Source organism: Choloepus didactylus, chromosome 8 (assembly GCF_015220235.1).
Source record: "Choloepus didactylus isolate mChoDid1 chromosome 8, mChoDid1.pri, whole genome shotgun sequence".
Lineage (NCBI taxonomy): Eukaryota > Metazoa > Chordata > Mammalia > Pilosa > Megalonychidae > Choloepus > Choloepus didactylus.
Genome location: NC_051314.1, coordinates 141,868,151 through 141,883,480, shown reverse-complemented (window position 1 = coordinate 141,883,480; position 15,330 = coordinate 141,868,151). Strand labels below are relative to the sequence as shown.

Genomic DNA, 15,330 nt, shown 5'->3' with positions numbered 1-15,330 from the left:
CTAATATTGATGAAAAAGAACATAAACACAGATACATTTACTCCCTCATTTTTACTTTTTTAAAGCTTGACTGATACTTTTCTAATTTAGCCCAGGAGAGGGAATATTTCTGAGGAAAATTTACCTGAATTCCAGATGAGGTCAGGTATTCCCACACCTAACCCCCAATATAAAATGCCGTAACTGGGCATGCAAATAACTATTTACTGCATTAGTATTTAAAACAGTTTAGGAAGAAATAAAAAAAGATGTCTTATATAGGGCCGTTCTTGGCCTATCCTAACTGAACTATTTGCTATGTGGAATTTGAGTAGCAGAAGATGTAAAATCGATAAAGAGAATAATATTCTTGATAAGCAGTTACTTACCTTTTGCTAGTGTCCTCATATACATCTAATTACTGAAGCTGGCCTAGCTCTTCTGCAATGAAAAGTGTTCGATTCCATTCACTACACCAAGGATAAAAGATACTAATGAAAATATGGGCCCTTCTCTCGGGCATGTGCGCATACTTTTAGAATCCAGTTTCCTATCCTTGCCTCAAAAAATACTTGACGTTTCTAAGAGCCAAGGCTGTTAGAGTGAGATTTACATCATTGGTGTTAAAACCATGAGCATAGCCAGCGAGGCTAACAGGCAATAGAACCCTGATACAGACTGCCTTCAAGAAGAAAGTTGTTTTGGGCTCGGGGGTGCCCAAAGCCCCTCAAAGGCTCTTCCCGTCTCCCTGGGCCTGGCCGCGCTTTCCTCCTGTGTTGACTGCCCGGGCCTCCAGCTGCTACGGGATTACCACCCTGTTGTCCAGGTTAGCCCCCTCCGGACAGCTCCACTGACATGCTGGGCAGATGCTCAGTGAGTGGCCAGCACCAAGTCATGTTTCTAGCCCTGGATGTTGGGGTGAAGTCAGGCCCTCAAAACCACATTAAAAAAAAAAAGTGGTTTATACAGGTAAAATTAGAGTATTAATGCCAAATATGCTATAGTGTAGTTCATTTGTCTACAGGTTCACTGTCTTATCCAGAGAGATTTTTAAGCGAAAATCCAGGATCACCATACTAGACTACTTAAACAAGGATGGAAAGAACTATGGAATTATGTATATCAAATTCAAAGAGGGCTCCCTAAAAAATATTGTGAAAATGAAGCTTGATATAATGGCAGCCTTCCCTATGCCTGTAACCCTTTACAAAACAAAAAACAAACTTTTTAATCACAAGCTGCAAGATTCTCCAAAGATCATTTTTTTCCTTTAGCTCAAGGAACACATCCCATAATTTCCCTTGTCACCACCCTACTTCAGATTTCAGAGAAAGCAGAAGACTCTGACACAGACCAGCTCATCCAAAGCCTCCCCCAACGGGAGTGAGAACCCTGCTCTGAAATGCAGTGACACGGTGTTCTGGGCATGAGGTCTAAGTAAAACTAGGTCTTTCCCACCAGCTCTGCTTGAACAGAGGTTGACCCTTGCTCTTTCTGTAACCATGACCTGTCCTTCCTTCTTTATCTAAGATTGCAAGTAGAAGTGGCAGCTGAATCTTGAACACATCCCTCATGCCATTTATAATATCTATAAACATCAAAAAGCTATGCTTTGGAAATTAAGTAAAACTGTGAGAACTGGTAGACTGGATGTTTTCACTGGCTGGTATTCTTTCAGTGTTTACTTGCCAATATGTAAAAACTGAAGTCTTCATATAAAAAGCCAGATTTCCAGTTCCTCTGGAAAAATAAGATGTATTAATTCTGGATCCATATTTCTATGGTGGGAAACTCCGGGTCCTCAGATGTTCTCCAGTTGACCACAGTTACTGTCCTGCTGCCTTTTATTTTATCTGCCCTGCCCCTTCAATTACTTGATCTGTGGTTTTAAACTAAATAAGACATACTTCCTGCACCTGCTAAGAAACTAAGCAATGATGAGAAACCATACTTCTGAAAAGGGTGTTTTTTTAAAACATCCTTTTTTGAGCTTCCTCGAAAACATCCTTTTATCTGACCTTCTTGGAGAAAATAAAGTTACAGATTTCTTACAAAGAACGCTGCTGTTTCACATGGAGACTGGAATGTTGTTGTGTTTGGGACCAGATTCCCGTTCCTTTCCAAATGTTAGTCATAGAAATGAGCACCTATGAAGATGGCCATTGTCTTTCCCTGTCTTAGAATTTAACTGGAAGTACATTTGATCTCTTTCAAGAGACATCTCAGCATGGATTTTCTACGAACATGATGAACCCATAAAAATATTCTGAGAATATATTTAATATTAGATATCTTTATTTTTCCAATACAACTGAAACAGTTTTATTAAATAGAAGTTGACTGTCTACTGTTCACACTCAGGTTGCTGCTGTAAAGCACAGCAACATCACAGATGCCTAGCATGAATTACTCATTGTTCACCCCCACTGAACTACAGACATTGCTTGAGAATTAGATCTTTGCTTTAGGGATAAAAAAAGAAAAAGAATTGGGGCATAGTATCTTGAAAGAGTGTTTTCAAGTGACTTGTTGGAATTAGAAGGCATAGCCAATACAGTAAAACAGCACCGATTATGCTGTCACTGGGAAGGAAGGAGGGCTGGAAAAGCAGGACGCATGATTATGAGCAGCTGTTCCTAGTGACAGGCATCACTCCGAAACGTCATTTCACCCATCGGGGCTACATGGCTGCTTTAAGAAGGGCCAAATAAAGGGTAGGTTGGGGGGCAGGGGAATGTGACACTATGAGTTAAAAAAGTATAAAAAGGAATTATCTAAAATATAGATTAGATATAAATGTTCTAGAACTCATTAAGCTCAAAAAATACTGGAAAGTGGCAATTTGAACTACATTTATTTTTAAACAAGTGGGGGGACTATTAAGTGTCAAATGTGTGCAAAACTAGTCCACGTCGCCATCTCGGGGTCAGGACGTAACAGCAAGTGGGAGACACTGCTGTCCAGTATTACAGGCAACACTAGATGTACATCTTTGAACGCATGATGTAAACTTGAGTTTTAAGGCAGCGGGTACTAATGCTGCGCACGGCTTAGCTCGGGGCCCAAGTCAGAAATGGGCAGTCAGCACTTGGAAACAAACCGAGAGGGAAGGAAAGGGGAACCAGCATCATCTGACAAAAACAGTGTGTCAAAATATTTTCCCTTTCACGCACACAAAAAGAAACGCTTGAACATTTAGAAAAACAAAGCACCCATCCCACCAACTTCAGCCTGTTCCTTAACAAATATTTCAAAATACTGATAAATAATAGTGACGGCAAGTAGAATTCCAGTGCCAGATCCGATGGCCCCCAGGAAGTCTGCCAGCACTGACAGGGCGCCAATGCACAAACCACCAAACGCAGCTGCTGTGGGGATATACCTAGAAGACAAAACCTTTGGTCAGGCACGGAGGAAACGCTAAAAGGTGCAACAGTCAAAACAATATTCCAGAGCTCTGCCAACAGCAGTTCTAAAGGAACATAACTGAACTAATGAAAAAAGGAACAGACTTGCAAAATTGACAGATGGTACAAAACAGATTACATATTAATGAAAACTGATTAAGACAATAATTTTGACTCCCTAATTTTGAGAAACCAATAGATAGCCAAGAAAGGCAACAGATGATTGTCAGGGCACAAGAGGATCAGAATCCTCAATTTAGATTTAAGTACCAAATGTTTAAAATCATTTTTGAATGGGTAACATTAGCTCCCTCTTGTGGAATGAAAAGTACATTTCAAACTGCTTTCTAAATAACAAACTTATGTGAGGAGATTTTGATGATCCTCTTCACACAACTCAACCTTGGCAACAGATCACAATCACCTGGAGAGCTGTTAAAAATAATGGGATTTTATTTAAAATACTCCAGCAAACAAGTGGGGAAGATAGTAGATGAAATAAGAGTGGCAGAATGATAACTACTGAAGCTGGATACCACTGGGTACATGGAGGTTCATTACACTACTCTTTTCTAAATAAATAACATTTAAATAAAACACTGCTGTCTTCTCAAAAAATGGTACTGGAATGGACCTCTCATACCAAGCACAAAAATTGACAGTAGATCATAAACCTACATTTAAAAGCTTATATTATAAACTTCCAGAAGAAAACATAGGAGTAAATCTTCATGACCTTGGATTAGGCAATGGTTTCTTAGATATGACATCCAAAGAAAAACTAGATAAACTGGACTTTGTCAAAATTAGAAACTTTTATGTGTCAAAAGGCATGATTAAGAAAGTAAAAAAAAACAACATAGAGAATAGGAGAAAATACTTGCAAATCAATAACAAAAAGACAACCCAAATGGTCAAAGGATCTAAAAAGACATTTTTCCAATGAGGTACACATGGCCAATAAATACATGAAAAGCTGCTCAGTGTCATTAGTTATCATGGAAATGCAAATTTAAACCACAATGAGAAACCATTAAATGACTAAAATAAAAAAGCAAGTACTGCTGGTGAGGATGTGCAGAAACAGGAACCTTCATACACTGCTGGTGGGAATGGAAAATTGTGCAGCCACTTTGGAAACATTTAGAAAATGCTGAGATTAAGTCCCGCAAATCTTAGAGAGAGTACCATATGACCCCAAAATTTTCTCTCCTACAGAAAACAGCCAAGAGAAATGAAAACATATATGTTCACATAAAACTTGTATTTGGATGGTCATTATCCAAATACCAAAAAGTGGAAACAATCCAAATGCCCACTGACAAATGGATAAACACAACGTGGTATATTCATAAAATGGAATATCATCCTGCCATAAAAAAGGAATGAGGTCCTGATACGGGCTACAACATGGATGAACCATGAGAACACATGAAGCAAAAAAAACCAGACACAAAAGACCACAGATTGTATGATTCTATTTATATGAAGTCTGTAGAGACTCCAAGGAGATTAGTGGCTGCCAGCCAGGTACTAGGGGTGTGAGGATGGGGCAGGAATAGAGAATGATTACTAATAAGGAGGGGGTTTCTTCATGACTTGAGTAATGAAAATTAGACTGTGATGGTTGTACAATTATGTGAATATGCTAAATATACTAAAATCTATTGACATGTACATTTCAAATGGGTCAATTATATGATATGTGAATTATATCTCAAAACATGTACATTTCAAATGGGTCAGTTAACATGGTTTGTGAATTATATCTCAAAACAGTTACAAACAAACGAAACCTGATGCCTGGAACCTACCCCCGACCAAATAAATCCCAGTTCCTGGAGACAAAATTTCAGTATTGTTTTAAATCTCCTCAATGATTCTATGTGCAGCCAGCCAACATTGAGAACCACTGCTCTCAACATTTTAACACTGCTGAGCAAGGAAGGAAGACAATCTCAACTAAAATAATAATTGAGGTGTGAATTTGATGTGAAGAACAATTTTGTGAAAAAGAAGAAAGAAAATATGAATGAGTAGAGTAGCATTTAGCAAGCAAGTAGATGTGTACACACACAAACTCCCAAGCACACACACTCCTTATAAAGGTGAAATCACACGCCGTTACCTATTAAGCTCATGAACCATAGAGGTATCTCTGTGACCCCTCATTACCATTTGCTGTTCTTTAAGCTGTTTCGCTACCTGCCAAAAGAAAGACAGCTTTAACATCAACTCCACCAGACTCTGTGCTGAGTCCTTTCCCCATATGAACAAGTAAAATGCCCAGCAGACCCAGAAAGTGGGCCTCGTTCCTCATTCCCATTTTCAACCTGAGGAGCCCTGAGGCTGCCGTGCTGCACCCCACATGAGCTGTATAGGAAACCAGTGGTTCTCAACCTTCTTTCCATCATCAGCTGCCCAAGGAGGAAAATGTAATTCCTCCCTCATGAAAGAAATTAAATACTAAGCAGTAAGATTTTGTAGGGTAGCGTGAGCTCTGGAGGGCCACAAACTGTATTAAAAGCTGAGATTTTTTTTTCACCTTCCAGGAACCAAGTTATGCACCCCTGGTGATGGATGACCTCACCACCTTTAAGAATGTATGAATTAAACTAAATTTAAAGGACAAAAGTAATTTAAGAGTATGTGGATTACTATTTTGACACCTACAAATTACGACTTTTTTTCCCAAAAGGAAATGCATTTTTATTTTCAAATAACCAAGCACTTACATCTTTGGCCGAGGAACCAGACACCTCTATCCATGTCTTCGAAAAGAATGCACATGATCCCAGCATGAAGATGATATAAACGACTACATGGACAGGATCCTCAAAAATGGCACCCATGGACTCAGGAGGAGAAAGATAATAACAAAGGCCTCCAACAGGGTAGGAACGAGCAGGTCCTCCCCCACTGACATCCTACAGAACAAGAATAAAAAAGACAAATGGTCACCCTAACTTGTCAAGCATACATCCTTATGACTTGCCAATTTTCTCAGAAATTATGACAAACATATTTTCAGCTCAAAGCACCTACAGTTAATGCTTCTGAGGGCCTCAAGAAGTTAAATCGACTTCCATATCTAATACCTTCACTACTTCAAAATTCTATAGGGAGCACCTAGCACATGTAAGACACTGAATATATCTCTATTACTAACAGAAGAGCTGATTTTAAAATACAAAATTACAATAAAGCCACAAAGTCTTCCTTCTCCTCCTGAAGTCATTTATAACCCATCTATGATTACATGTAGAATCTAAAATTTTCTGAACCATTTAAGCATATCCAACATAGTAAGACCCATATGCAGAATTCCTCCATTTTATTTATTTTTTATTCAATTTTATTGAGATATATTCACATACCACGCAGTCATCAGGATTCCTCCATTTTAAAGTATTCTATTAGGAATGCAATCAATTAGACTATTCACAGAAGACTCACAATTCGTTGTCTAAACTTTCTGTGGCTTGCATATTATTATAAAGAATGGTCTTTTAATAAATATTTGTAATAATGGGATTTCTATCCACACAAACATTTCAGAATTTTAATAGCAATACAAATGGGAACAGAATGTATCTGCTCATTTAAAGTTCTGGGGAAGAGGCACCATGGACTCAGGAGGAGAAAGATAATAACAAAGGCCTCCAACAGGGTAGGAACGAGCAGGTCCTGCAATTTATGATTTCCAAATGATTCCCGTAACTGTGCCCTAGAATCACTAATCCCGGCTTGAAAGCACAATTTACAGACAAATTCAACTTCCCAATAATTCTCTCATTAGAAAAGAATCTTAGTCAAGATCACAATACAATCAACATATTCATTATAAAAATTATAATCTCTCTCTGGGCTGTTAGCTCTTGAGGGAGGGGCTGCATCCTTTTTTCCCCTCTGAATCCTCTTCTAGTTATGATGGGCAGAATATAATACTTAATCAAATATCAGTCAAATGAATGGAGGAGGGCTATTGTGGATCAAGGGAATCCTATTTTCTTCAACTAACATTCAAGAGCTACTGTCTTCTCATTAACTTTAAATTTGAAAGCACTGAATCTCACTGGTTTTAGGGAAAATATGACCTTCAGTCGCAGCAGAAAGACATGAGTCACTATAATTTTTAATGCAGCATTTAAAGGCAGCATATTAAGACAAATGCATAGAACAAGCACCATATATTTCAAAGACAATGACTGTTAAAAAAAATTCCCAGATGGAAATGCAAATTATAGAATTACATGATCTGCAAAAGAATAAAGAATATTAGACTTTCTATAATTCTATAATTTTTTAGGGGAGGAACCACCCTTTGTCAGGTGACAGAATGTAAACCAATCAAAATTCAAACCTCTTATAACTCAGACTTCAACAGCAACATGGCTGGATTGCTTTAGAAGATGCGATGAGGAGGATCTGTAACAGAAGTCAGAATTCCCTGCATTCTATTTCTAGCAACACTGCTCTCTTCAGCCTAGTCAATTACGCGCCTCTCTCCGCCTAGTTCACCACAAGCTATTTACTGCCATTCAGGCCATGAAAACAGGGATAAACAGGAAAGGGTGAAAACAGTCTCCCACACATTATCCACAAATGGCTTAAAAAAAGAAAACTGGATTATTATAGGCAACAGTAGAATAAGGTTACAAACCAAGAAATCACTTTAACAAGAGCCATTGTGGTTTGAGAGCCTAAAAGGATATTCAAGTGAGAAGCGAAAATACTTCCTAAACAGTAAAATAAAAAATACTTGACCAATCTTAGTTTTATAACACTTGCTGATTCTTCCAGATAGAAGAATGAACTCTACTATAGGTAAGAGACTCTGGAAATATAGCGACAGCTTCAGTGTTTCATCTCTTACAAGTAAACTGTAACCATAAAATGCAAATTACAGGAAATTTTAAATACTTCATATAAATTACAAAATACTCACAGCCCACTGTCCTAATAAATTTACTAAGAAGTTGCCACTAAATCGAACAGACAGCATCTGGGAAATAACATAGAGGTTTGACACCAAGGCTGACTGAAGAATAATGGGAATGTTGGAGGTGTAGAAGAGCTTGATGGGGTAGCTGCTGTACTGTCCTCGGTACCGAGCCGACTTAATGGGCAAATCCACACGAAATCCCTAAAGGACAAAAATTAAGAGCACGTAAGGGGAATGTACACATTGCGAAAAGAGGACAGACCAGAGAGGCCAGACAAGGAACATGAGGGAGGATGAATTTTCACTAATGATGTTAATAAAGCGTTTTCCCCTTGCTTACAGACACCTGCAAATCCTCTTCTCTTTCACACCTGCCTAATATTTTGCTAACAACTAGAGTCTAAAGAATGGAATTACCTGCTTGGCTAGATTTTGACACAATGATCTGTTAGATACACAAACATTTCAAATTGCATTCTCCTTAATAGCAAATGAAAATCCACACCCCACTTAGTTCAATGAAGAGATCATACTTACCTGAAAATATATAACAACAGCAAACACAAAAACTGTAGCAATGAGGTTCATAAGATTGGGTAAATTCTGGCGGTAGAAAGCTTCCCTTAAAGCTCGGACTTTGTCTGTCCTGGTGGCCAGTAAATGGAATAGGGCAATAACGGCCCCCTCAAACTCGGTACCTGACAAATCAAGGCAGAAAGGAGCTGTAGAATTTGGAGCCAAAGTTGTTGGAAAGGTTAAAACAAATAACCTTGAAACCCCAGCACACAGGAGAAAATATGACTCAAATCATTCATCAATGTTTAGTTTATGAAACAGCCATGTGTGGAGGTTCTAAAAATACTTAGATCATTGAGGCAAATGTATCTTTTTTAGCAAAAACTCTGAAATTTTCTCAAGGAACTATTCTTGATGAAAATAGCCAAAATGGGATAAACCAAAGCAAAAATTTAGTTCATAAAGATTTGCCTCTCCTTTTGTTTAGAGAAAGGAAAAGAGTATTTTTAGGGGGAAAAAGCAGCAGCAAAGCAGAAATAAAGATGTCAGAATTTAAAAATATATATGTTACTCTATCAAGCTTGCTTTTATTTTACCAAGAATATTAATAAACCATCACTGCTATTTTCTTAAGGCTGGGGTCAGAGTTTAGATGTTAACCACTAAGAATTGAGGATGGCATTTGAGAGAGGGAGAGGTAGGTAAGAGGAAAAACAGATTGAAATATTTCGAGATTTAGGTGTTACTACAAAGCCAAGTAGAATAGCAGCAAAAATATTAAGGATCCCTGATGACACCATGAGTTCTTCATTTGAAAAATCTAAATCCACCACCTTTTTATCCTCCTAGGAATGCAGAAATGGGTCAAATAAGTGACTTCTGCAGCAATGGCTTCAGTGAGGTTAACAAACAACATTTTAAAAATCAGTTTGCAACCATTGAAAGTTTAAATGAGCAGAGGCTAAAATTCTGAGAGTACCCTTTCTGAAGCAGGATGCTGTGGTTCACAAATCTCTGCTTGTGAAGGTTTGAGCGACTCGCACTGGCGGCACCCAGGAGAGCACACTGGTGCGTGTGCAGGCAGGCCCTGCCACTGTGCCTCAGCTTCCAGCACACACCCAGCCCAACGCGTGCAGGTGCAGTCACTGTGCCATGTACCTCTGCCCGTGTTAATGGTGGTGGGACTAAAGGCCTTCCAGACAATGGTCTCACAGATGTTGGTGGCAATAAAGAGGGATATACCAGACCCCAAGCCGTAACCCTTCTGTAGCAGCTCATCTAACAGCAGCACAATCAAACCAGCAACAAACAACTGTGGGGAAAGAAATGCAAGTAAGCTGAAGCAAGAATAAACTGGAGATCGAGAAAGGAAACAGATGAGCTACCACTGACTACTTTCAAAGTATGGGTGCATTTAATATTAAAGCCCAATTGTTGTAGTGTCACTCCGGGCTATCTGCTTCTTTTAATCTAATCCTTTAGTTTACTCAGAAGCCAATTCTGAAACTCAGAGTCCTGGAAATACTGTTTCATGATAAAGCAGATATTTCACCTTGTAAATATATACACACACCGTCTGAACCGTTTCCCTTAAAATATTTAAATAAGCCCTATTTGAAAAGCACATTACAATGAAAATATTCACAGTTGTAAAATTTATGACAGCATAAACTGAAAACATCCCAAATCCCTCCAGGTGAGTGAACGGCCAAATGAATTATGATACAATAATAACAAAATGCAACTGTACGGTGCCATCAAACGCCTAGTATGTATACTATGCTGATACATTTTTTCAAGTATTATATACACAGAGAGAATAAAAGAGAACATAAATTAATATGCACATAGATTATAACCATGTAAAAAGGCATTCTATACATACAGTGACAAAGACAGAATGTAAATTTGAAGAAAGAGTTAAGAGTTCACCAGGTTCTTGAGCTCATAATTAAAAAAAAAAAAAGCATACTAACTTTAATTTATGTGATACTGAAAATTCTTAATTTTCTTCTTGGAGAAGACATTTCTGTAAAAGCATGCATCAATTAAAAACAATCCATAGCCTTGCAAGTGACCTTCTCAGTCATATGACTCCTTCCCCGCACTTCAGTAACCTATTCAAGAGGGGAAGAAAACAAGCTTCTATGCCCCCAGTCTCACACATGTACCCACTTTACAGACACCCTCCTGGGGAAGCTAGGAAAGGCCACATCCATTCCTCCCAGCTCTAAGGCCTCCCTCCCTCCTTTACTCACTTCACCCAATATCGCTGTACATCTCAGAGGAGAAACCAAACTAACAACATAACCATTTTAAGTAAGCTTACCTAACAAAATGGTTTTCTCCTCTGCCATTTCAACAGCTGTATGTAGCCTAACCTGTCTATTTGCAGACTTTTAGTTTGAGTCTCAATGGCCTGGAAGAGGGGGGCCATTCTCAAAACTTAAGAGAGCTCATGCCAATTCTTTGCTGATTGGAAACCAAACCTGACATTTTTGACAAGATAAAAGAGAAGTTAGGACTTACTGAGATTTTAATTTTGACAACAATTACATAATGAGTAAATAAAGACTTCCAAATAAATTCCAACAAATAAGAAAGCCACCCCTGTGCAAGGAGTAACAGCTGTCCAAGAACTATAAGCCAACCAAAAAGTATTCTCATGGGCTCTGATGAAATATCTGGTGAAATGGCCTGTCCAAGGTCACACAGACAACTCTGAAGCAACAATGTAATTCTCTAGGCACCCTGTTCTGAATAATATCCCTCAGACCACAGAGAAGGTAATGGATTGCCTGTGAAAATATGAACGTCTATGTGCTTCTTCCAATGGGAGGAAAGAATTAGAGAAACCTAAGAAAAATGGTTTCTATAATTAAGGGAATTCGAGAAAAGACAGATGGACACATATCTGCAAAAAGGAATGAGAAATCAGGTGGTTACAGCCTCTCATTGACTCGAACCCCTGACAAATCAAAACACTAACTGCACGTTCCTACAGAAAGTACGACATACGAACCTCTGAAGCAGGTATAAATGCAACTCTTTACGTTTCACCCTGTGCACACGCATACAACTTGGTCTGATAGAACAATATTCTAAGCTTTTTAAAAAATGTTAATCAAGACCCACTATTGAGATTGCAGAACTCCCTACTTGAAAAACACTGACCATGTCAATGATGCAAGAACAATTAAGGTAAGGAATATCGTTCATAACAACATGTAAACAGTTTTCAAAACCTATGTTTCCATGTGAAAACACACCGATCCAATCATGTCTCTTCAGTGTAGTCACATATTTTCAATGTTAACGATGCCTGAAAAGACACACCTGGGTCACTGCCCATCTATGATCAAGCAAGACACAGTTCTTCATCCAGTGACATGAGATGAATCAACCACAACCACAAGTATTTGTATACTGGAATTTACGTAAACAAATTTGTATATATCTACTTTGTTTCATTCTTGGACTATAAACTATTCCTGCATTTCTGAATACTGGACAAAAATCAAAATAACTTAACTCCATTCTTTATCTAGCTAAATCTCCATGAGAAATCAATAGTATCTAACTAACCCAGAATTGCTCAGTTGAGGTTCCTTAGGGATCTAAATAAATCCTTAAAAAAATACTGGAAAAATTTTGCCAATACAAAATATTCTAAGAACTAGATGCCAATTCAGAGTGTCTTTTAAAAATCCAGATTACTCTAAAATATGGGTTACATGAAGTAAAGGTAAAAAAACAAAACATAAGCCAACAAGTGGTGTATCAATGTCCTCAACAATGCCAAAAACTGTATGAAGCGGTCCTGAGCCCTGAAAGCATTAAAATCAGTTTTCAGAGTATTCTCTCCCCATTCATGGCACCTCTTCTTTCTCCAATTCTCAAGGGTTATAAATTGGCTGATCCAGTGATTCTTTAAATGGAGAAACATAGACAAGGTCATTCATTGAATAAATGTTTCTTATACCTAATGAGAAGACACTGGAACTCAGAGAACGACCAGAGACCCTCACAGTCTTTGAAATTAAAAATTCCTACTCTGCTCAAAGGACAAAGTATCTCCATCTCAAGAGAAAAGCCATCCCTATTGTTACTGATGCCAATGAATCCTTGAGCCATCTAAATCTCCTTGTGCAGAACCATGCTTATTAAGCAACTTTCTCATTAAGATTTACTTCCTAAGTTTTATACAGAAACAGAATGGTTAACCATGCTGGTCTGAAATTATATTTCTCAATATGCATATCAATAACAGGTAACTGGGTTATATTTTAAAATAGTTTTCTGACCTTGATCCTTTTAACCACTAAAAACAATTTCCTAAAGCAATCCTAACTTCACAGAGTGAACAAGAGGCATTTCCAAGAAAACCAAGACACTAGATCACCCAGTGTTTATTAACTTAAGCAAACTTTTTTCAAGATGTAATAAATACCTTTTTCATAGCTTAAGTACAGTCCCTTAGGTTATTTATCTAAATGATTTTTAAGGATTATACAATAGAAAATATCTTCCAAATTCTACCCAGATGAAGATACTTAGTACAACGATAATCTTTTGGCCTTTAAAAATTCTATTCCAAAATGTCCGTTTTTAAAATCCATGGAATATATATCTGTATAGATACATATGTATGTATGGTATTTCATTGACTCTAAGACACAACTGTTTGTGACACCTATCTTGTGCACCACTAAGAAAAAAAAATACTGCCAATTAAACAATGACACAATATCTTATCACAAAGAGTTTTCCTTTTCTACTTATAAAAAATGTTATTTTTTATTTAGTCATAGATATCAACTAGCTTGCCGCACTGTTTCTAGGCCTTTCTGTATATACACCAACTTTTCATTTCAAATGGATTCTTTTAAAGACATGTTAAACAGCAATTAACTCAACATGCTGTGCCAACAAGGCACATACCTTGAGGTAATGACAATATGAACAGGTATGACCACGGTGACACAAATGCACACTGACAACTACGCCAGGACTGCCACCTGGCTGACAGTGACTCTAAGACACCATCAGCAATAAGAACCATCCCCATTTCAGAGACATTAAATGTGAAAAAATGTGCATCTCAGAATCAATGAAGTTCAATTTATTCATAATGAGCTATATTACACAGCTATAAGGCTACTAAAATAAATTCTATTTTTACAACATATGTCACTTTAATAATTAAATTAAGTAATTCAAAAGTAATATAAAGTCTCTATTAAACCTAAAGAGTTGCTAGGAAAAACAAAGGGGCTCAATCTGGTTTGCAATCTGCGTATGAGAAAGTCAGCTCTCTTACCTGGATGATGATGAGGAAACAGATGCCAGCGCCCATTTCGGCAGGGTCCCCGTACATGCCCGTCATGACATACACAATGGCTTGCCCAATGGTAATAATCATACCAAAGACTGACAGAAATTGGGGGGAAAAGGAGTACATGCTTACAACCAAAGACAAAGAAGACCAGAGAAAAACCTCCTTCCCACCAACATTCTCAAATGTGGGAAAGACTCTTTAATTGTACACAATGCAGTGCTCACGTTTCTGGGCCCCATTGAACAGAGCTCTATCTTTGGGTGTATCTCCAACTTCAATGATTTTGGCTCCAGCTAACAACTGCATAATCAAACCAGATGTTACAATTGGGGAGATACCCAATTCCATTAAAGTTCCTGTAAAGGAAAGGGAAACAAGTTAAGAATAATCTTTACTATACACCATGCAGAATAATTCAGAATCATCCCAGTCCCTAACTACTATTAAAACGCACCCTTAAATTCTAACACACAAATTTTCATTTTTTAAACATTAATTTCTAATAAAATATTCATTTATTAACACAACCTTACAATTATGCACTGAGTAAAAATGACTACAAATACTATCAAAATGTTAACTTCTGTAAATCCTAAACTTAAAATGTTCAAGATTTCCTTTGAGAGAACTCTTCTAAAATTTCTGCCCAAATAATTACTTTTTTACAATTACCCTAAACATTGTTTTAATGCAAAATTTAAAATTCTATACCAAGCCCAAAAATTACAAACCAAGTCATTAAAAGAAGATATTGAAAAATATTGAGTGACTCTTCCAACGCAAAATAAAAAACTGCATAGGAAGTCATCTAAAACAATATTATAGAATATTTAGTGACATAAAAATGTTCATGACATAGCAGGTGGTAGAAAAAAGATTAGAAAATAGTATGTACAGTATGATTTCATTTTAAATTTAAGTGGAAAAATGGTTCCCTGTTTTTAGTTTGGTTAGCAAAATGTTTATTTTTGTTATTTTCACCCAGTGAGATTACAGGATTTTTTTTTTAATTCTTTTTGTCTCTTTTTTCTAAGTTTTTTTTTTTATACAGGAAGTATGTATTGCATTTATACTAAAAAGAATAAGAACACTAATTATGTCAAGTGTAAAAGGTAAAATATAGAACTAAATAATTCTGCATGGTC

The 15,330-nt window shown here is 37.3% G+C and overlaps 1 protein-coding gene across 2 annotated transcripts in view; it reads right to left on the bottom strand.

The window, feature by feature from the left end:
- Positions 1-2,256: 2,256 nt before the first annotated feature.
- Positions 2,257-15,330, bottom strand: part of SEC61A2 (SEC61 translocon subunit alpha 2) — a 29,094-nt gene continuing 16,020 nt past the window's right edge. The window contains exons 5-12 of one of the 2 annotated variants that reach the window (XM_037847160.1): positions 14,410-14,541; positions 14,168-14,277; positions 10,006-10,159; positions 8,869-9,029; positions 8,335-8,532; positions 6,122-6,313; positions 5,515-5,591; positions 2,257-3,361 (exon numbers count right to left, since the gene is read on the bottom strand). In XM_037847160.1, coding sequence (XP_037703088.1) covers positions 3,175-3,361; positions 5,515-5,591; positions 6,122-6,313; positions 8,335-8,532; positions 8,869-9,029; positions 10,006-10,159; positions 14,168-14,277; positions 14,410-14,541 — 1,211 coding nt within the window. In that variant the 3' untranslated portion in view covers positions 2,257-3,174. The remainder of the gene's footprint in view (positions 3,362-5,514; positions 5,592-6,121; positions 6,314-8,334; positions 8,533-8,868; positions 9,030-10,005; positions 10,160-14,167; positions 14,278-14,409; positions 14,542-15,330) is intronic. The other variant, XM_037847161.1, reaches the window with a different exon arrangement.